The following is a 23,344-nucleotide window of genomic DNA, read 5'->3' as shown; positions in this document are numbered from 1 at the left end:
CTTGGTCCTCAGTTCACACGTTCACTACTCACTACTGTCTGGATGCCTTCTCCAGACGGGATGGACACTTCGGCCAATCTGTGTTACAAAATTTATTTTCCTAATGGCCAACCATCCCTCCTCCCTCTCTGTTAGCTTGGAGGTCACCCATGCGTTAAGAATATGCTGCCTGCTTGTCCTGGGATAAAGCACAGTTACTTACCGTAACAGGTGTTATCCAGGGACAGCAGGCAGATATTCTTACGTCCCACCCTCCTCCCCGGGTTGGCTTCTTAGCTGGCTTATCTTAACTGGGGACCACGCTCTCCTCCGTCGGGCGGGAAGGCACTCGCGCATGCGCAGTGCGGCCAACTAGAACTTTCTAGTTAAAAAGGTCCGTACCGGGGCTCCGTCGGTGACGTCACCCATGCGTTAAGAATATCTGCCTGCTGTCCCTGGATAACACCTGTTACGGTAAGTAACTGTGCTTTATGTACCGGTATAGGCCGCCCTATTGTATAGGCCGATTTAGGTTTTTTAAACTCGTAGATAAGCCTTGGGTAGTAACATGGGATGGCTTATCTAAGAGTTTTAAAAACCTAAATTGGCATTTCCTGCGGCCTATATGTGGGGAAATACGGTATTAGGTATGCACTTTCTCAGTCTCTCTGTCTCGATTTGTGCTCTTACCTCAGGCTTGTGATGAGGAATGCAACAGAATTCTGATGAGCTATGATGTGAAAGCTTCTGTACCCCCTAGAGAGGGACAGTGGTTCTGAGGTTTTGACATATTTATGTTGGGGTATGTACTGATGGCATCAAAATGAATAGGCTCTTTAAAGTTGTCATTATTGTTCTTAGCCATCCTGTCTCCATCATTATCAAACCACTTACCAGACTTCACAGGAATGGGGCTGACATAGGTCTAGTGATTAGAGCAGTAGTCTTGAAGGCAGGGACAGGGTTGAAATCCCACCTCTTCCACTAATGATCCTTATGACTTGGACAAGTCACATCACTTCACCTTCCTTTACCTCAGATACCACTTAGATTGTAAGCTCCCTGGGGTAGGGAAATAACTCCAGTACCTCAAATGAAGAAAAGGCAAGTAGTAAAATCTCAAATCCAAATATTACAGCCCTACAAGACTGAGGCCTAGCAAAATAGTAAAGGCTTAGGCAGACTTCCTTTGGAAGTCAGTGGCTGTGTCTAAATGTCTGCTTTAGATATATCTATCAGCTTGCAGAAGGCTTCAGCCAAAACTCTCTGAACCAACGGAGAACACTCGGCTGTGGCTACATTTGAATGTTATGCGCTGTGGGATGGTTTATAGTCAGGCGACTTCATTGCAGGCTTTAACACTGAGGCCTGCAATATTCTCTACATCAGTGGTTCCCAACCCTGTCCTGGAGGACCACCAGGCCAATCGGGTTTTCAGGCTAGCCCTAATGAATATGCATGAGAGAGATTTGCATATAATGGAAGTGACAGGCATGCAAATCTGCTCCATGCATATTCATTAGGGCTATCCCGAAAACCCGATTGGCTTGGTGGTCCTCCAGGACAGGGTTGGGAACCACTGCTCTACATCACTCCCATGCCTGCAAGTGACACAGACTTATTCATTGCTAAAAATTAATTGTTCTTGTCTTGTTATCCTATCTCTGGTTTCAGTTGCTGATTTCTAGGTTTGGCATTTGTGTTGTGCATTTTTTGTTCCAACATGTTGATCATGTCTCTTTAATGTGCTTTTAGCAATGACGCCCCTGAAGATGCAAGCACTCAAAAGCTGCTGAAAGCACTGCTGGATGACCCTGGGTTTGGTACTCCATGTATGAAAGGACAGTCTTCTCCGTAAGTATTGCCTCAGTAGCGGTCAGAATTGTAGAAAAAAAAAGTAGAGAATTTCCACCAGTGAGCACTGGCTGACATACTGTACATCTGAAGGAGCAAAACAGTGTCTGAGGTTTTTCTAGAAGAGTTGACTTTCAGTGGGCCACACAAGTACAGTGGAACCTTGGTTTATGAGCATAATTCTTTCCAGAAGTATGCTCGTAAACCAAATTGCTCATATAGCAAAGCGAGTTTCCCCATAGGAAGTAAGGGAAACTCGCTTTGATTCGTTCCACCTCCTCCTCCCCCCCCCCCCGAGGCTACCGGCGCTGCTCCAGCCCCTCCCCCTTGAGGCCACCGACGCTGCTCCATACCCCCCCCCCCACGATCCGGCATCCCCCTTGTGAACCAGCATCCTCCCCCCCCGCTCGCGTCCCCCCTCCCCCACGATCCTACATTTCCCCCCCCCCCCCCGAGCACCGCAATGACATCGCTTACCCCTATTGGGCACCGGCACCAGCACCAATGCACAAGAGGTGCCGGTGCTCGAAGATCCTCCCTCTTCTGGCCTGGGCTTGGCTGGGCGGTGCGACGGAGATCCTCCCTCTTCCCTGTGCTGGGCTGGACTGGGCTTTGAGCATGGTCAGATTCAGAATCTCAGAGAGAGCGAGACCAGAAGGCTTTGAGCATGCGCAGGGAAGAGGGAGGATCTCCGTTGCACCGCCCATCCCAGCCCAGGCCAGAAGAGGGAGGATCTTCGGGCACCGGCACCTCCTATGCATTGGTGCTGGTGCCGGTGCCCAATCGAGGTAAGCGATGTCGTTGCAGTGCTCGGGGGGGGGGGGGGGGGATGTAGGATCACGGTGGGGGGATGACGGATCGCTGGGGGGGGGTATGCCAGATCGCGGGGGGGTGGCGCTCGTAAACCGAGTCAAATTCGGTTTCCGAGGCGCCGATTTTGCGAATGTTTTGCTCGTCTTGCAAAACACTCGCAAACCGAGGTTTGACTGTAAAAGTAAAGTAAAAGTAGGAACTGATAGGAATTCCAGAAACCACATTCTGGCAGACCTGTGCATGTGGTCATCACAACTCCATTTTCTTATCTGCTCAGAAAACTAGAGTTATCCTGTTACATTTGTTACATTACCTATTTATGTATTTATTTGGTTTTATATCCCGCCTTCCCAGGGGAGCTCAGAACAGGTTACAAGTTTACATACATATTAAAGTGTTACCTAAATGTTCCCTAGGGACAATCACTGCTCAATGGAAGATGAAGATTGGGTCACGCCTCCATTGTCCCCGGCTATTATGGACATCTTCCTGAATGGGAACTGGACAATGGACAACCCTTCTCCATCATGTGAATGCAGCAGTGAGAAAAGCAAGAAAATGCTCCCAGTTTGCCCTCCCGGAGCTGGTGGACTTCCCCCTCCTCAGGTGCGCAAACCTAAGGTCTCGTTTTCAATTCCAGGACTGTTCATAAGCCTATTTTTTCTCACTCAGGGAAGGGGAGGAACCGATGACAAAAATAAGTGTATGCAGACAGGCAGGAAACACAGTCTGCTAAAAATGTGCTTCTGGTTTCAGTGTCTATTTACTTCCTGATCTGCTGAGTAAAAATGATAGTAGCACAGTCCTGCTGTGGTCAGAGCACTCAAACTGCCCAGTATAACTTCCAAGTCTAGAACGACATGCCCTACCAGATTTGGGTCGCCACATAATTCTCAGAGAAGCCAAAAAGCAAATTGTGCCCAAACATTTAGAATCTCTGCACATAGGGGCTAGAACAAATGATTCTGGAAGTGTACCAACAGAGCTCCTCCTCCCTACAACATAGGAGCGCAGGCTTCCTCTTTTCAGCACCCATATTCTAAGAATTGTTCTAGCGCTCCTTGCTGTAAGCAAGAAGGCTTGTGCTATGAACTGGGCCAACCTGGGAGTTTTGGGAAGCCATGTCACCTCCTGTAGGACTTGAAAATGTTTCATTAATTAACAAAACGCTAGTTTATTTCTCCCTCTTGAGGATTTTGTGTGCAGCACCAAAATAGAATTATACCGCCTCATTCTGTGTTGCATGCCATAAGTTAGATGCTAGTTTGGCTCCTCACATTTTGTGCTATAGTGGCAGTTATGTGCCCAAATGGTGTTGAAATGGCAGTTAGGTGTGTAAGTACCTATGAAGCTTATTTTCAAAGCACTAAGGGGTCCTTTTACAAAGGCGCGGTAGCGGTTTAATGCACAGAATACCGCGCGTTAAACTGCCTGCCGTGCTAGTACCTAACGCCTCCATTGACGAGGCGTTAGGATTTTAGGCTGCTGCGGGGGTTAGCGCGTGATGAAATGTCTGACGCGCTAACCCCCGTAGCGCGCCTTGATAAAAGGAGCCCTTAGACACACAAAGTACCATAGAAGCCTATAGTACTTTGTGTGTCAAAGTGCTTTGAAAATGAGCCCCTATATAGTGCCTAAGGCAGGGGTGTCCAATGTCGGTCCTCGAGGGCCGCAATCCAGTCGGGTTTTCAGGATTTCCCCAATGAATATGCATGAGATCTATTAGCATACAATGAAAGCAGTGCATGCAAATAGACCTCATGTATATTCATTGGGGAAATCCTGAAAATCCGACTGGACTGCGGCCCTCGAGGACCGACATTGGACACCCCTGGCCTAAGGGGACCTTTTATCAAGCCGCACTAGCGGGGTTAGCGCTTTGGACATTTCATCACGTGCTAACTCCTGCGGCCAGCTAAAAAACTAACGCCTACTCAATGCAAGCGTTAGTGGCTAGCGCGGCAGGCGGTTTAACGCGTGTTAAACCCCTACCGCAGCTTGATAAAAGGACCCCTAAGTGTTATGTCACATAACTGCAAAGGGGGCATTTACAGGGAGGGTCACAGGTGTTCCGACTATTTAAGTATGTGCGTAGCCCTTTCAGGACCAAGGGACATATTTGTCCCATAACTTTAAAATCCTATCAATTTTGATTGGGATAGTCTACAGTTCTAAATTTGATATGTACGGATTCCATATGATACTGCCTTTATGTAAACAAACTGGTTCCGACATTCATTCATTAGCGTCGTTGCCAGATTGACGAGAAGATTCACTTGCCACACTGTCCATAAGCCAGAAGTGTGATTTTTTTTAAAAAAAATAATGATATTTCACAAAAAAAAAATCAATTTTTTGGCATCTGCAAGCCCTTTTTACCATAAAAATGTCGTCAAAACCACAAAAATTGGCCTACGATCCTTATGGTCCTGAAAGGGTTAACTGCTGCATTTTGGTTGCTGTTTTACACCTGCCATAGAGCAAACATGAGTGGTGGCAACTGAATTTAGGAGTCTAATTGCTGATTTAGGCTAGTATTTTGTAACAGATTATGTGCCAAATTTTGCCGTTACTGAGCCGAAGTTCTGTGTAACTAACTTTTAGCTCCCTTTATGGAATTGCTTCCTATGAATATTTTTCATCCAAACATAGGGCTCCTTTAACGAAGCCGCGTTAGCGGTTTAACGCGCGTAATAGCGCGTGCTAATATGCCGGCTGCGCTAGCCGCTACTGCCTCCTCTTGAGCAGGCGGTAGTTTTTCGGCTAGCGCGGGGCTTAGCGTGCGCTAAAAAGTTGCGTGCGATAAAGCTGCTAACGCGGCTTCGTAAAAGGAGCCCATAATCTCAACATACTTCATAGGGTAATTTTATTTATTCAATTTTCTAGACCGTTCTCCCATGGTTGCTCAGAACAGTTTACATGAATTTATTCAGATACTCAAGCATTTTTCCTTGTCCGTCCCGGTGGGTTCACAATCTATCTAATGTATCTGGGGCAATGGGGGGATTAAGTGACTTGCCCAGGGTCACAGGGAACAGCATGGGTTTGAACCCACAACCTCAGGGTGCTGAGGCTGTAGCTTTAACCTCTGCGCCACACTCTTGGGAGGTTAGACGTGCACTCATCTTGGGTGTGTTGTCTTGGCAACGTATTTCTTGCAACAGGGTTACATGAGTTGTCTTAGAAGAACGAAGGAAGAAGACACAATTCTATCCTTTTTATGAGGAGAACCCAGAAGGGTCGTAGGCTTTGGGATAGGCTATTTTATAAAACCACATAGATGCCTATGTTGCCTTTAATAAATAGGTGCAACGTATGTACATTTTATAACTGGACATCTCCCAGGTCATGCACTATGAAATTATTTTGTAACACCTAGGTTACGGTATAGAATACTAGTGTAACCTAGTATTGGGTAACTAACTTTTACTGGCTTGGAGTTACACACCAGCCATAGAACTCTAAGGCCTAGATTCACTAACCTGCCCGATCTTGTCTGCTCTGTGGAAGATCCGAGGCAGGCCGATGGATTCACAAATGGGGCAATGCAAATTAGGGTGATCATAGGCATGCCCCCCACCCACCTCCCCGACTACACGGATCGCTCTCCAGCGATCCTGACACATGCGCAGACCATCTACTTTGCCTGTAGATGGTCTGCACATGCGTTTAATGTCCATGTTTTTTAATTTTTTCTTTTTTACTGGCGAGCCCATGGTTTTAATCCGCGGGTTTAAAGCGGGTTACAACCACGGGCTCGTGCTGCAGGGAAGGGCGAAGAATCGGAGCAAAGAGCGGGGTGGAGAAGAGTCGGGGCGGCAAGCAAGAGTCGGGGCAGAGAGTATGGGGCCACAGAGAGCTTTAGCAGAAGAATCACGGCAGAAAGCAGAGAGCTTTTGCAGGAAAATTGCAGCAGAGAGTGGGGCAAAAAAGAGAGTTGAGTCAGGGCAGAGAGCAGGGAATACTTTACTCGGGGCTGAGAGCAGGGCTGGTGGAAGTTGGCTGGGATTTCAGAGCAGCAATGGAGCAGGAGAGTCGCCAGGGTCATGTGAAATTGGTCCTCAGCAGTCGCTTTTTTGGGATCGGCCAGCTCAGTCGGTGTTCCTCTTTTTTTTAGTGAATTGCTGACTGCCTACATTTGCATGCCGTTCCCCCTCATTTGCATGCGCGGATCGGATCTGGTGCGGAAAGTAGGTTAATGAATCAGGTCAGGGTCGCAAAGTGATTGCAAAGTGGTGGGGACACGATCAGTGTCCTTAGTGAATCTAGACTAAGTTACATGTGTAAGTGCCCATGTGTACGCCCCCTTTCAAAGAAGCCCCTGCTGGCAATTTTATGGCTAAGTGTACACATAAGTGCTAGTATACTAGACATTTATGCATATAAGAGGCATTTAATGTGGGCACCTAGCTTATAGATTTGCTACTCCATCCTGAGAGAGCGTAGGATGAATTTAAGAGGTGATAGGTTCAGGAGTAATCTGAGAAAATACTTTTTTACAGAAAGGGTGGTAGATGCGAGAAATATTCTCCTGGTAGAGGAGGTGGAGACAAAGACTGTGTCTGAATTCAAGAAAATATGGGACAGGCACGTGGGATCTCTTAAGATAGGGGATGCTGTGGTTGGGCAGACTGGATGGGCCATTTGGCCTTTTTCTGCCATCATGTTTCTAAGTTTCTTTTGGTGCTTTGTTCTAAATTTACTCTTCCTATTATTATTATCGTTCAACATATCCATCTTTTGTAGCATTTTTGTAAATTGAATAGCATCACACTGTGAATTATCATTGCTGTGGTTAAACAGATATGCTTGGGTTTTTTTTCTTTCTGGCAAACAGAAGAAACAAAAGACTACAGATATCCTCCAGAATCTGACAGGGAGAAACATCTCAGATTATCTGGTGAAGATGTATGCACAAATCATTGGCAAGAGGTAAAGTTTTGTTTTGTATCTGAAGTGACACGAGTATTTCCACAAGTGCCTGACTTCAGGTGGTGACTTGAACTTAAAGGGGCTGCATTGCTCCGATCAAAAACAATCCATACTTGCTCCTGTCCTACTGTGCTATCTTGCAAAACTGTATAATCTCCTAGTGGACCTGGTGGGTCTTTGGCGACTTCTACATAGGCAATGTATCCTCTTTAAGCCCAAGCCACTACATGTAAAAAGGGACCTTTTTTAATGTAACATGCATTGCCATGGCTGGAAACTGGTGACATTCTTGGCTGTAGCAGTGTGTGTTAAATTTGTTGAGATATTTAACTACACATGCAGATGAAACTGTAATTTGTTATAGTTCATTGGCCACCTTGTGGTGATAGGCAAACAGGAGAACACGTCATCTTAGAGTATAGGTAGACAACAAGAAGGCAAGGAAGGCGTCTTTTCAACCAAATGCTAAAGTCTGTATTCAAAAAAAGGTAGTTCCAACAAGGATCCCTGTTTTGGCATATAATGTACGCCTTCCTCAGGGAACACTTGTTGAGACAACCTGCAGCGCTCTGTGCAGACCGAAAGACCTTGAGGTGATGCACTATTGTCTATATTAGTTCAGTCCTGGTTTTCTATTTTCTTTGTATTCTGAAGAGCAACCATTGGGGAAGGGGTGGGAATAGAAGCTGAAAAGCAAGCACTGGATAAACATCTCATAATGACTGGGATTAGTTTGGTAGATTAAAAAAAAAAAAAGAAGAAGTTGTTGGACCAAGCATTGTGGACTCACCAGGTTAGATGCCAGAGGCTGGAAGGAGGTTAAATTATTGAGTTATAGGACAAAACTATGAGAAAATGTTATTTATTAATTAGTAGTTTTATATTTTGTGCATATGGAGTACATTTGGGGTTTTGGGATAAATGTTTTAATACCAGAATCCCTCAGGTTCTAAGAATTACTGAAATGGTCCTCTGTTTAGATTTCACTTCTGACATTTTAAATTCTCTCTTTGTGTTCTCTCCTGTAGTTTAAAGAATAAGATTTCAGTAAATGAATTTAGGTAAGTAAATGCCACTTATGTGCTCTTTGACATAATATCTTATAGTCATAAAAGGAAGCCAGAGAGTCCTCTGTCTGGAGCTTTTGCTTTTATGAGGAGATTACAGACACATCAAAATTACTTTCTGGAGAAGCAAAAGGACTTTGGGATGACCTGTAGCTAACCAAGAGGATTGTCATTTTTGGAAGCAGAGATTTCTTATAATATAGCACAGGACAGATGTCCAGGCTATTTCTCACTGAACTGGTCATATAAAAAGAAACTCACCTCATATACAAGGGAGTTGCAGAAACCCCAGTCACAGGCCCCAGATGGAACGGAAGCAGGCTCTATCTAGTTAATGTTGAACTTCTGAAATAAAATGAGATCTTGTTCTTTGGATAATAAAATGCACAAAAGGCTGCTGAGATGATCTTTTCTATGGGATTTTACACAATCTCCATTCTGCCCATTTTACGATTAAAGGGTAGTTCTATAACTGGGCCCTTCATTTACCCACTGCAATTTCTTCCTTTTCTGTTTCTAGTGACCTAACTTGTTTTCCACTTCTAGAATGAGTGCATCTTGTTTAAGATTGCAATTCTTTTTATATTTACAGTATTTTTATTTGCAGTGGTTGCAAACCACTTTGACCTGTACACTAGATAAGGTGGTATAGAAAATTCTAATAAACCTATATCTACAGAATGCCAACACTTTCACAGGTAGGTGAACAGGTACGCACTTAAGTGACAACAGAGCCATGTTTAAGTTACATAGCACACAGATGCAAGGGGGATAGGGGAAGGACTGCCACTTACACTTTTAGGACTAGGTTCAGTATATGGTGCTGAAAAATCAGCACCCCAAAAAATTGACGCTAAATGGTAATTCTATAGAGGGTGCCCAAAATTGGGAACAGCATGTAGTGGCAGAGTTAGGTGTGAGCATTTATACCAAGTTGGGCACAGATCCCCTGAATTCTGTTACTGTGCACATTTTAATTTCAACTGCTTTTAATTTCAAACAGTTTTATTGGCAACCACAATTAAATAGTACAAACCAATATGACAAAACCAATGGGATTGACAGAAAGAAACTACATAGCATCCAAAGATATCAAAATTCCATTTCCTTACCATTTTCATCTTTAAACAACCCCCTTCATCCCCCTATTCTCCCCCTTCATCCCCCTATTCTCCCCCTTCTTCTTACCCCTCTTCCTCTTAGCCCTCTTGGGTAATGGAAAAAAGTGGGAGGCCCATGAACTGGACACCTATGACCAAGGCTATCACTTCAGTTGTCAGTGCAGCCGTCAACTACACTTCTACATCAGTCCCCTAATTGCCTCCTTTCCCCCTGCACAAATTTTAAGGGAACATTCCTGACCCACCTATTTTCCTCGCATTGTTACGCTCTTGTTTTTCAGATTCGTGCTAAAACATTTAGGTGCTTGCTCATTTTGGCCCTTTTGGTACCTTGCTTCCATTAAAATGCTTTTCTTCTCCGATTTTTGGGAACAGAAATAGTGCATAACACTAGGCGCTTTATATAGAATTCCCTAGCTAACTTACAGAATGGTGGAAGTTGCATGCACCTTCAACTGTGCCAGGTCTATGGCTGGTGTAACTGCAGGTGCCTATATTTTAGGTGCTTTGACACCAGGTTACGCTAGTATTCTGTAATGGAATCTTGGCCCAGAGGCTACGATAGAATAGCATCTGGAAATGTGGCATGGGGACACCTGAAAAGAGGCTCCCACGTATAGAATTGTAGCATTAGAGCAGTGTTTTTCAACCTTTTTTGGGCAAAGGCACACTTGTTTCATGAAAAAAATCACGAGGCACACCACCATTAGAAAATGTTAAAAAATTTAACTCTGTGCCTATATTGACTATATATAAAGTAATTCTCTTGAATAGGAATCAAATAAACACAAAGAAAGTATTTTATAATTACTTTATTATGAAATATTAAGTAAACAGAATAGTGAAAAATTATAAAATACTTTATTCAGTGCGAAACCTGGGCCTGTTTGGCTGAACACAAAGCTGATATTCTGACTGGAATCGAAGAAAGACACACACGTAGCTCTTCGTCAACAGCTCTCAGTCTCTCTCTGTATTTGGTTTTTATAGCATACAAAAATAGACAAATATACCCTCCATCCTTTTTATTAAACCACAATAGCAGTTTTTAGCGCAGGGAGCTGCGCTGAATGCCCAGCGCTGCTCGACGCTCATAGGCTCCCTGCGCTAAAAACCACTTTTGCGGTTTAGTAAAAGGTGACCATATTGTAAAATATAGACAGCAGATATAAATTCAGAACTGTGCATAGTAAGTGAAGGGAAGTTTTCATCTCTGGGAATTTACCCAGTTAACTATTAAGTTATTTGGGCAAATTCCTTTGAAAACTGTGGTAATACTGCCTCCACTTTGCTAAATTTAAAATAAAATCATTTTTCCTACCTTGTCTGGTGATTTCTGGTTGCACTTTCTTCTTCTGACTGTGCATCCAATCTTTCTTCCCTTCTATCAGCCTGTATGCTTTCTCTCCTCCACACCTCATTCCCTCCCCCAACTTTTTCTTCCTCTCTCCCTGACCTTTCTTTCTTTTTTTCTGTTTCTCTTCTTTCCTTCTGTTTCCCTGCCTGCCCCCTTTCTTTCTTTCTCCCTGCCGTTCCCCAAGCCACTGCCACTGCCATCGGGGAACAGGACCCACCAATGGATAACAGGCCCCAAAGCCGACGCATGCTCTCCCTGACGTCAATTCTGCAATCGGAGAGGAAGTTCCGCCCAGCCAGGCAGCGATTGGCTGGCCCGAACTTCCTCTCCGACTGCAGAATTGACGTCGGGGAGAAGAAGACTTATCGGCTCGATAGATTAGATCGCCAAGACAAAGTGAGTCCTGGGTGATCGACTCACTTTGCCTTGGCGAGCTACTGGCGCCCCTGCCTCGGGCCCCCTGTCAGCTCCGGGCCCCTGAATGCAGGACTGGTAGTACTGCCCTGATGGCGGCCCTGCGGCACACCAGGCAACATCTCGCGGCACACTAGTGTGCCGCGGAACAGCGGTTGAAAAACACTGCATTAGAGGGCAACAAGGAATGATGTCATAAAAATTTTATTTTTCACACCAAACTCAAAGAAGCTGATTATAAGCAACCGATTTATTTCACACTATTTTTTCTAAAGAATGCACCATTAGTCTGTAATTCCCATTTCTTTCAGAACTTGTGAGTGGTTCAATTTCTTGCAAAATATTTTGCATTTGTCTTTTTACTGCTTTTCAGGCAAAAAGCAAACAGATCCAAAATACTTTATAATTTACTCAAGAAATGAGAGTCATTTTTCAAACATCTCTGTAAAGGTAATGGCATGGGAACATATGTCAGTGTATATTTAGAACTGCTATAGTTCACAGCTTCAATCGTGTTTCAATTTTGCATGTAAAATAGGGTTTCATGCTTATGTTTACCGTATATACTTGAATTTAAACTGATCTGAATATAAACTGAGGTAACCTTTTATACCACAAAAAAGGAGGGAAAAAGGTTGCCTCAAATATACACCGGGGGTTTAATATTCAAGTGCAGTGCCTTGCCTTGCTCTGCTCTGCCAGGCTATGCACCCTGTTCCCTTTCCCTCGTTGCTCTTCCAGGCTCTGCACCCAGTCCCACTCCCTTCCTGCCAGGTTCTGTACCCTGTTTTCCCTCTCTCCTACCTGTGGTGGCCAAGACAGGAGGAATCCCTCCTACCTGCTGACCCAGCCAATTCTACGAATTCCTACCTCCCTCCTACCACCCCTGGTTACCTTTAGTATTCCCAGTGGTCCAGCGATGAATTGCGGCAGGAGCGACCTTCTTTCACTCCTGCTCCTGCAGGGCCGCTAGTTGATTGGCTGCCGTGAGAGGGCCAAGAAACAATATACAGAACTCTTGGTCATTTCATGATATGCTGTTTTAGGGGGAGGCATAAAAGCACTTTTATTAATTTATCACATGGGTTATGCACAGTGAGAGTTCTGAGCATAGTTTTATGTGACGGGTTTGTACGTGTGTTGTTGGATAGAGCACAGGTAGTTTCACAAACTATGTTCATCATTTATAAAATACTAGTTTTTTTAGCCCGTTACATTAACGGGTGCTAGTAAAGCCTCCTTCCCTCACATGTCCCCTATTTTCAGCCCCAGCCCCCGTTCCTCACCAGCAGCATTTCCCTCCCCATTCCACTTCCCTCTGCAGTAGCAGCAAAAGCATATCCTCCCCCTCCATTTCCCTGTGCAGCAGCATTTCCCTCCCCCACCCCATTTCCCTGTGCAGCAGCACCTCTTCCCTACTCCCCATAGTTTATATATTTCAATTTGACCATTAATCAATTTAAAGGATTTATTCAGCAAGCAGTAGACAAAACACTGAGTTATGCTCTTCATAAATATAGCTACATTTCCCACCCCCTCTATATTATGCCAGGCTGGCTTCAAGAATGCACAGAAACTGTGCTTTGTAAGTACTTTGATTGTCAGAATCTCCTCCACACTGATACTAAATGGATGCCCTTCTTACCGTGGTGCACTTTGCTCTTTCTGTCTTCTCATCGATCACTTCCTAGGAGAGTAAATGTCTGCTCCATGGGAATACAGATCATTTGACTTCTGAGCTTCGTGGCCTTCCGACAGATCAGGGAAGCACGGGCTAAGAGTGCGCATGCGCACCTAGCGTTTTATTATATTAGATGGATAGATATGCAGATTATATGTGTATACATTTACATCAGCTTCTGAGCTAGTTTAAATGCCTGCAGCTTCAATTTAGCTATACATTACATTACATTAGTGATTTCTATTCCGCCATTACCTTGCGGTTCAAGGCGGATTACACAAGAGTTGTCAGGTGGTTACAAGAATTGTAGCATTACATAAGAATTGTCGTAAGCACATATAAGAACAAAAGCAGTGCCTCTGCTGGGTCAGACCAGGTCCATCGTGTTTACCCCTAATGATGTTCGTGGTGGTTTGGAGAAAGGGGCTTCTTACTTCATGATCTTGCTTGATGTTTCTGTGGCTTTTGATAACCTGAACCACCATATTTTGTTGGCGAGTATTTCTGGAATGGTTTTGTTCATTTTTGGAAAATAGGATTTCTGTGTAGAATCTGGACAGAAGAAATTGAGTTGGTCATCTTTGAGGTGTGGTATTCTGTAAGGGTCGGCTTTCTCTGCAGTTTTGTTCAGCATCTTCATGCTACCATTGTGTAAAAAAATTGAGTGATCTGGGGATAAGGTATTACCTTTACACTGATGACATTCAGTTCTTAATTCCTGTGAACAATTCTATGGTTGAGGCTTTGTTGTGTCTCCATAATTGTTTTGAGGTCATTCAGGACTAGATGTATGAAAATCAACTGAAGTTGAATGTGGCAAAAACAGAGATTTTGAGTATTTGATGGGAAAGACATTTGCTGGAATTTCCCTCTGTGGTATTTTTTGATAATGTGAAAGTTTCTGAACTTCAGCAGTGTAGATATCTAGACGTCATAATGGATTTAACATTATCATTTAAGCCACAAATAAAATCTGTGGTGTTGCATGCTTTCTTTAAGTTAAGACTGCTGTGCAGATTGCGAGACTTTCTGTCTGCTGAGAATTTTAGAACTATGATTGTGATGATGTTGACTCCAGTTCTTGACTGGGTTTACTTAAGTATGGTAAGGCTCTACAACTTGCTCAGAATGCTGCTGCGTGTGTTATTGCTCATGTTTCGAGATATGAGCATATCACCATAGTCCTGAGGGAATTACATTGGCCACCAATTCATGTGTGTATTGATTTTAAGGTTTTATGTATAATTTTTAGAATGATGACTGTCTAAAGATGCTGTGATCATTGTTACATTTATATCAGCCAAGGCAGAACTTTCGATCCATGGACAATGAGTTTGCAGGTCCCTCCTTTGAGTGAAATGAGGTTGGCAGAGTTTCGTAAAACCGTGTTTTCTCTACAGTGGCCAACTTGTTGGAATACGCTATCATTGGAATTGAGGCACGTTACAAGTGTGTTGCAGTTTAAGAAGGGGTTAAAGACTGTGTTGTTTACATGCACTTTCAAGGTCTGAAGAGACTCTTTTAGATGCTGTTTTTTCAGTCTGTTGTAGATCTTTTCTTTTGTCAGTGCTGAAGGTGATGTTTCTTGGGAAAGTGTGGTGTTCTGGGGCTTGTTGAATTGATGTTTTATGTTTTGGTGCATTGATGTGTTTCTTGCCTTTGTTATGTTTTTATGATTTTATTATGTATGTTATTTTGTAATCCGCATAGAATTGTCAGATATGTGGAATATAAATTTATAAATAAAATAATATTTTAGAAAGCGCATAGGTGCTCATAATCGAAATGGAAATACTTCTAAAAACCAGCCTAAATCGGCACTTGGACGATCAGTGAGACAAGTCGTCCAAGTGCCGATAATCGAACCGGGTTTTAGATGTATCTAAAAATGATTTAGGCCTTCACAGTGCTGCAGTACACCCAGAGCTAAAAGGGGCATTTCAGGAGGAGTGGTGAGGGTTGGATTTGGGAGGGATGTGGGCCATCCTAGACTTAGTCGTACTGCATGTATAACCGAAAGTTTAACAACACTGCCCAGACGGAACTTGGACATTGTGACATAGGTCATCTTAAACCAGGTCTAAGTCACAAGAAGGTATCAAAAGTGACCAGATAACCACTGCAGGGCAAAGTACAGACCTACACACTCCCCCAGTGATCACTGACCTCACCCCCCCCCCCATAAAAATCATAATAAAAACATCACATAAGTGCCTCCAGAACATCAGCACCTGGCAGCTTGGCATAGAAAAGCCTAGAGAGCTGCACAGAGGTGGCTTAAGTGGTCTGGGGGATGGGCTAGTGCACCATGGAGAGGAGGACCAGGCCCATAAGCTACTCTAACCACTGCATGCATGGTGAAACATGTGCACTCCCCAAACCCCCCCCAAACTCTTATGTACTGCCATATAAGTGGCACCTACAGCCATAAGGGCTATTGGGGTGGTAGACAGGTGGGTCTAGTAGGTTCTGAGGGGTGTTTGAGGGGGCTCACCATGACTTATAAGGTTGTTATGGTGAGATGTGTATGTGGCACCCTTTTTATTACATTCATAGCAGTGCCCTTTAAGGTACCCCACTACTCTGGTCCATCACTTTGCTGACCCTGCCCACGTCCTAAAGGTCTTGTTCTGGGAGTTTTTGACTTGGATTAATTTTTGGATGAGAATGGGGTATAATGATAGATGACATAGAGGTCTGGACGATCAAACGGCTTGTCATCCAACTAGACGATTTTCTCCCAAAAAATATTTTGGACGTATTTTTCGGGAATGGACATTTTACTTAGCCAACTTTAGTCGACTAGCGACTAAGGCCAAAAACGGACTTAGACGTTTCTTTTGATTATGCCCCTCCACGTATTTTTATGAAATAAGCTAAAATTAGGGATCTTCCTATTCTGTAAAACCTAGGCAACCTGGTATAAAATTAGGGTAATTTTATAACAGTCTGCTTAACTTGTGTGAAAAGATGTGCTTAAGTCACATTATTTTCAATCTTGTACATATTTGGAAATTTTCTCAAAATATACACCCACTATTGAGTACACAGAAATGGCTCATTTTAAGTACGGTGGGTATGCCCAAATTTATAAAGTGTGCACATAGCAACCAAGAGAAAACCTCGTCTGAGAATGTGTGTGAGGTATACAAGAGGATTTGCTTCCGACATGCTGCTAAAGTTTAGTATGGTGTTCATTTTAATCATGGCATTATCCCATTCTTTCCAGGTATGGTGGGTTCTCATTGGGTGCCAGCAGTGCTCAGGTGCTTCTTCAGAGCACAGAAATCAGTGATTCCATCAACCAAGTGAAGAAACTCTTTGAGCTAGCCAAGGTACAAGACAGAGCAACTTCATCTCTTAGCTATAAATAAGATGAGAAGTATTCTAATAGTTTATTAGTTCAATTCTTTATTTAAAAATTTTGATAACAAAGATAACACATTTTTTAGACAAATACAGAAATATTTTCTTATTTTTTAAGAGAACATTGCAGTTTTTAAACATCTCTCCCTCCCCCCCTAAACTCTGTTATATCCACTCTGTTTTCCTAGCTATGATATGGCCTATATTCAAAATGATTTAACTAGACAGGAGAGGTTTGAGTACCCTGAAGCACTTAAAAAAAAGACCAGAGCACATATGGCCTCTTTTACAAAGCCGCGCTATGGCTGACCTGCGCTAACGGCCCCGAAGCCCATAGAGATTTAAAGGGCTTCGGGGCTGTTAACGTGTGGCTTTGTAAAAGAGGCAGATAGTGCCAAAGAAGCAAAAATTAACTTGGATACTGTGGTGGTGTTTTGTTGTGGTTGCTTTTCAATTGGAGATGCTCTCTGTAGTGAGTGCTGTTTGTTTTACTGATAGGGAGATGCTGCAATTCGATTTCTGGATAATCTGGGAACTTTCTTGAAAGGACTTGACACTAAAGATAATGTGAAGGTAAGTAGTCCTTTTGATGTAATGACCTTCTGAAATTGTCACCAGATAGTTTGATGTTTGTTACTGTAAGCTCTTTCCATCCAGGTTATGATAATAAAAGTTGTATAAACTTATTCAGAAACTGAGATGTTAGACTTATTTTTAGAATGTATATGTTAGATATATTAGAAACAGAGAAAATGGAAGGCAAATAAAGACCATATGACCTGTCTAGTCTGCCTAACTATGCATCTGCTATCTCTTACTCTCCCTTAGAGATCCAATGTGAATACAATTTTTGTCTCCACCACCTCCAATGAGAGGTCATTCCACACATTCACCATCCTTTCCATGAAAAAGTATTTTTTTAGGTTACTTCCGAGTCTATCCTCTTTCATCTTTATCCTATGCTCCCTCATTCCAGAGTTTCCTTTCATTTGCATGATAGTCGCCTCCTGCATATTTATGTCATGTAGGTATTTAAATGCTCTATCATGTCTCCCCTCTCCCGCCTTTCCTCAAAGAATACATATTAAGATCTTTAAGTCTGTCCCATATGCTTTATGACAAAGACCACTGACCATTTTAGTAGCTGTCCTCTGGACCAACTCCATCCTGTTTCCATCTTTTTGAAGGTGCGGTCTCCAGAATTCCAAATGGGGTCTCACCAGAGTCTTGTATAGGGTCATCATCATCTCCTTTTTCCTACTGGCAGTTCTTCTCCCTGTGTACCCAAGCATCCTTCTAGCTTTTGCCATTGCCTTTTCAACCTGTTTGGTCACTTAAGAGTATCACATACTATCACACCCAAGTCCTGCTCCTCTTTCATGTATAAAAGTTCTTCACCCTCTCTACCACTTCCTTGGGTTTTTGCAGCCCAGATGTACGACTTTGCACTTCTTGGCAATAAATCTTAGCTGCCAAATTCTGGATCATTCTTCAAGCTTCATTATATCTTTCCTCATGTTCTCCACACCATTAGATTGCAGATTTTGGTATCATCCACAAAGAGGCAAATCTTACCAAGCAGCCATTCAGCAATACCACTTCCAAAATGTTAAAAAGAACAGGCCCAAGAACAGAACTTTGAGGCACACCATTGGTAACATCCCTTTCCTCAGAGCAATGTCCTTTTACCACTACTCTCTGTGGCCTTTCAATTAACCAGTTCCTGATCCAGTCTGTCACTTTGGAGTCCATACTGAGGGCATTCAGCTTATTTATTAGACACCTATGTGGAACAGTGTCAAAGGCTTTGCTAAAATCTAAATACACCACATCTAGCACTCTCCTTCTGTCCAACTCTTTGGTTACCCAGTCAAAGCAATTGATCAGATTTCTCTGACAAGACTAATCTCTAGTGAATTCATGTTGCCTCGGATCCTGTAATCCACTGGATTTCAGAAATTTTACTATTCTTTATTTAACAACATTTACATTAATTTACTAACCACAGAAGTCAGACTTTCTGGCGTGTAGTTCCCTATCTCTTCCTACTTAGATTGCACAAATATACAGCTCTGTGTACCACCCAGTTATAGAATTGCTTCCTAAACTCCTGAGTCAGCAGTTTATACAAAGCCCCATGATACCTTGCTGACGCTTTTGGTTTTTCTTCCTTTTAGGTGTGGTTTAATAACAAAGGATGGCATGCCATCAGTGCATTTCTCAATGTCATAAATAACGCTATTCTACGATCCAACCTCCGAGAGGAAGTAGACCCTAGCACATATGGAATCACAGCCTACAACCACCCTCTGAACCTCACCAAGGAGCAGCTATCTGAAGTGGCCCTGTACGTCTTCAGCTTCATTTTAACTATGTGCAAAGTGGCATTCTGTCCTCATTGTCTGAAAGATATGGGATGCAAACTTTCATCTGGTCTATATGTTTCATCTTGGTTTGCATTCTCCTAATATTTAAGATTTCTTGCTTAGGCAGTGTGAGGAACAGATTGAAGAAAGGACCTTAAAATTGCTGAAAACTTTCATCTTTAAGCATTTCTTACCCTTATAAAGGTACTAGTGTTTTAGCCCGTTACATTTGCTACAGTAGCGGGTGCTAGAATAGCCCCACCTGACCCTGACCTCTACCATGCCCGGATCCTGCCTCCCACTGATCCCAGTCCCACCACCCCACCTTTCACCATTTTCTTAGTCCTCTGTACACTTTTGGCCCTCATAGATCCTCCACTGCATTTATCACCAAACAGGGTCTTTCCCTCCATGTGGGTCTGGCCTCCTGGACCCCCATTACTTACCCGAGGTGGCAGCAGCGGTCCTGAGGTACCAACCTCAATCAGTGCCCCAAAGCAGCAGCGGTCCTACCATTTCCATCTATCCCTTTCCCCCTTTCACACCCTCTACCATCTCTCTCTGACCCTGTTTCATCCCTTTTGCCATCTTTCCCTTTCCTATTTCTTCCGTCCTTCCCCAAGGCCATCTCTCTCTCTCTCCTGCCCCCTCCAACCTCCCTCTGGAGCTCTCGCAGCTCCTCCTCGTCCTCCTCCAGCCAGGCTTCAGCCATCAGCAGCTCATTGGAGACATGGGCGGGGCGGAAAGGTGGCCTCAAGCCAAACCCCCGATTCTGCAGGGAATCAGCAGCACATCTGCACTCCCCCCATTTTCTCCCTCTATCATTTCCATCTCTCCCTTTCACACCCTCTACCATATCTCTTTGACCTTGTTTCACCTCTTTTGCCATCTTTCCCTTTCCTGTCCCTGCGTCTTCTCTCCACTGGGGCCCTCTTCCCTGCTGGGTGGTTCTACTCTACTGCGCATGCGGTGACACGGAGGCCCGGAGTTTCAAGTGCGCATGCGCGCTAAGGGTTTTATTATGATTGATTATTGCTATGCAGCTGTTCCTTCTTTCTTTTAGAAATAGCTTTATTTCCGTTGTCTAGAGATGGCTACATTTGATCCTGGTCTTCAGTTTGATCATAATATGCAAATTAATTGCAGTATTAGACCTTAAGAAATTAAAATATATTCTGCCCAGTATTCAGCGGTACTTAGCTGGTTAGGAATGGCTCCTGGCTGGTTAAGTACCCTTATACTGACTAACCAAAGATATTCAGCAGGAGATAACCGGTTATCTCCCACTGAATATCCTGTTCAACAGATTGGCCAATATTCATCAGCTCTCCAGCTAAGGTTCGCAGTCGAATAGACCCCCTAAAAATCAGGTCTATCTTGGGCCGCTAGGCCTTAGCTGGCCAGCTGATGAATGTCAGCTTGGACGGCTAAGTCTGCAGTGGCTAACTTTAACCTGGAAATTCAATGCTAGTGACCAGATACAGCCCCAGATACTGGGATCGCTGCTGACCGCGGGAGGTAGCCAAGCTGCCTTCCACAGTCTGAATATTGGGCCGATTGAAACCAATGCTTAATGTGGATATTCAGAAATTAGTATTCTCCTCAGAGCCTGAGAGGCTCAGAACTGGTTCTTCTCATCTTTTACTCTTGTTCTTGGATATGTATTGTGGAATTCAAAACATATCATTAAAGTTAATTAGAGGTATTCAGTTGGACGTGTACAGTGAAGTTGAAGCTGGGTAAATAGATGTTTATCTTTTTATTAATTTTTTGTACAGGATGACCACATCAGTGGATGTTCTGGTTTCAATCTGTGTCATCTTTGCCATGTCATTCGTCCCTGCAAGCTTTGTGGTTTTCTTGATTCAGGAGCGAGTCAGCAAGGCCAAGCACATGCACCGCATTAGTGGCGTGAGACCTGTTATCTATTGGCTGGCTAATTTTGTTTGGGATATGGTAAGCATGCATTATTGATACATTTAGGGGGGGATTCTATAAAATGGGTGCTAGCGTTTTGCATGTAATTGTTTAGAATGCTGACATGTGCTTGTGCATATGTACCTGTACCTACATGCCAATTTCCACCTAAGTGCTATTTTCAAAATACCTGCATATCTTGCATAGTGTATATTTGCAAGGGGGACACACAGCTAGGGTGGAGCCTGGGCAGGATGTGGGCAAGACTTAGACTTACAAGAATTCCTTATAAGCTACACGCATATCTTCAGAATTTAGGCACCCTCAGTTTTACTAGTGGCTGGTGTAAACAGTCAGGTCTAAATACTGTTCACATATGTTACCTGTTAAGCTAGTTTTTTGTAAAGGTACCTACTTTTTAAAGAATAGACTCCTACCAGCTGCCCAATTAATATTGTTATCTTTTGCTGTTTAGATAAAGAGATGATGTCCATGTGTAGACTAGAATGTGAAGGGTGACCTAATTAACCAGTTTCTCATCATGATGGAACTACTTATTTGCTGAACCAAACCCTTTTGGTGTGCATTGGCTACCACTTTACTGATAAGGACCTCACAACTGACTGTAGTAACATGCAAATAATGTTGCTATTTTTACATCTTGGATTGGCCACTGTGGAAATAGGATGCTGGGCTAAATGGATCAATATGGCTATTCTTATGTTGTTATAATTTCTTGACGTATTTACCTGTTTTTCTCTCCTCAAAATGTGGACTTTAGAATTGTGCTGTTTTGATCATTTTTTTTTCATTCTTTTTATATGCTATGAGATATACCGTATATACTTGAATATAAGCTGACCCGAATATAAACTGAGGTAACATTTTCTCCCCCCAAAAGGTTGACTTGACTATAAACTGGGGGGTTAATATTCAAGTGCAATGACTTGCCTTGCTCTGCCCTGCCAGGCTCTTTACCCTGTTCCCCCTCCCTCACTACTCTGTCAGGCTCTGCATCCAGCCCACTCACTCACTCCCCTGTCCTACTAGTCTCTACACCCAGCCCCACTCCATCCCTGCCAGGTTCTGTACCCTGTTTCTCCTCCCTCCCTATGACTTGCAGGCCTCCACCGGGCCTGCCGTGAGACCTGGTGGTCCAGCGGTGGCTGGGACAGGAGGGATACCTCCTGCCTCCTGTCTCAGCCAATTCTAAGTATTTTAACATCCCTCACGCTTCCCCCACATACCTTTAGTATCCCCGGTGGTCCGGCAGTGAATCGCAGCAGGAGCTATCTTCCTTTGCTCCTGCCCGTGCAGAGTTCCTAGCTGATTGGCTGCCGTGAGTTCTTGTGGTCCAATCAGCACAGCAGCCAATCACCTAGCGGCTCTGCACAGCCAGGTGTGAAGCAAAGTTGCTATTGCCCATGCAGAGCCGCAAGCTGATTGGCTGCCATTCTGGCTGATTGGATCATGAGAACTTGTAGCAGCCATTAGCTAGTGGCTTTGTATGGGCAGGAGTGAAGGAAGGTTGCTCCTGCTGCGATTCACTGCTGGATAATAAAGGTATGCGGGGGAGGCGGGAAGGAGGTAAAAATTTTTAGAATTGGCTGAGACAGGAGACGGGAGTGATCCCTCATGTCCCAGCTACCGCTGGACCACCAGGTCTCATGACAGGCCGGCAGAGGCCTGCAACAGGTTCAAGAGGGGGGCAGGTTAGCGCTGACTCCATTTTTTTTGGCCCCAAAATCTTGGTTTATATTTGAGTATATAGGGAAGTTCTTTTCTGATGCATTTTCTGAATACATGTATGATAATTAAAATGAAATTAAAAACCAAATAGAATCTAGAAAAGATTTTAGGGGAGGGGAATTCATCAAGATGTGGTAACATTTCACCCTTTACCTCACCTTGTTGCTCTGTGGGATTAGGTATCCCAGTACCACAGGTTGCTGAATCCCATCCTATGGGAATAATTCTGCCTGCGAGCCACCATAGAAGCAGCATTATTACTGTGGTCCGGGAGCATCAGGCCACGCAAAGCCATGGTCCGGTGCTGTGAGGATAAAGTCCCCTGTGACCTGAACCTCCCCCCCCTATGTAGAACCCCCAGCAGACCCCCAAACCCCCAAAACCCACCTGGTAGCTACCAATGATATTACCTGGTGATCCAGGGGGGAGGCCAGGATCGATGCCCCATCACCCAGAGCCTCTCTTGCACCTCTATGAAAATGGTGTCCATAGCGACCATCTCTTATATGGAAATATGACCCCTATTCTTATATGGAATCTCGCAAACCATGTCTAAGTGCCCATGTGCCTCAGGCCCTGCCCCCAGGAGGGGCCTAAGGCTCCTGGGCCTATTCTAATTGGCCCAGGTGCCTTAGGCCCCACCTATGGGCGGGCCTTTGGGACGGCTGGGCCAATAAGGCCCCATTCTGCCGGTGGCTGCCTGCCGGACAGGCGGGTTTGGCTCCAGT

The 23,344-nt window shown here is 44.0% G+C and overlaps 1 protein-coding gene across 1 annotated transcript in view; it reads left to right on the top strand.

The window, feature by feature from the left end:
- ABCA1 (ATP binding cassette subfamily A member 1) overlaps positions 1-23,344 on the top strand; it is a 264,923-nt gene that overhangs the window by 202,840 nt on the left and 38,739 nt on the right. The window contains exons 30-37 of the mRNA XM_033918403.1: positions 1,735-1,833; positions 3,063-3,252; positions 7,484-7,578; positions 8,607-8,639; positions 16,448-16,553; positions 17,083-17,157; positions 18,762-18,931; positions 20,729-20,906. Coding sequence (XP_033774294.1) covers positions 1,735-1,833; positions 3,063-3,252; positions 7,484-7,578; positions 8,607-8,639; positions 16,448-16,553; positions 17,083-17,157; positions 18,762-18,931; positions 20,729-20,906 — 946 coding nt within the window. The remainder of the gene's footprint in view (positions 1-1,734; positions 1,834-3,062; positions 3,253-7,483; positions 7,579-8,606; positions 8,640-16,447; positions 16,554-17,082; positions 17,158-18,761; positions 18,932-20,728; positions 20,907-23,344) is intronic.

Source organism: Geotrypetes seraphini, chromosome 1 (genome assembly GCF_902459505.1).
Source record: "Geotrypetes seraphini chromosome 1, aGeoSer1.1, whole genome shotgun sequence".
NCBI classification, from domain to species: domain Eukaryota; kingdom Metazoa; phylum Chordata; class Amphibia; order Gymnophiona; family Dermophiidae; genus Geotrypetes; species Geotrypetes seraphini.
Note: the sequence above shows the minus strand (reverse complement) of the source record. Positions and strands in the feature narration are given on the sequence as shown.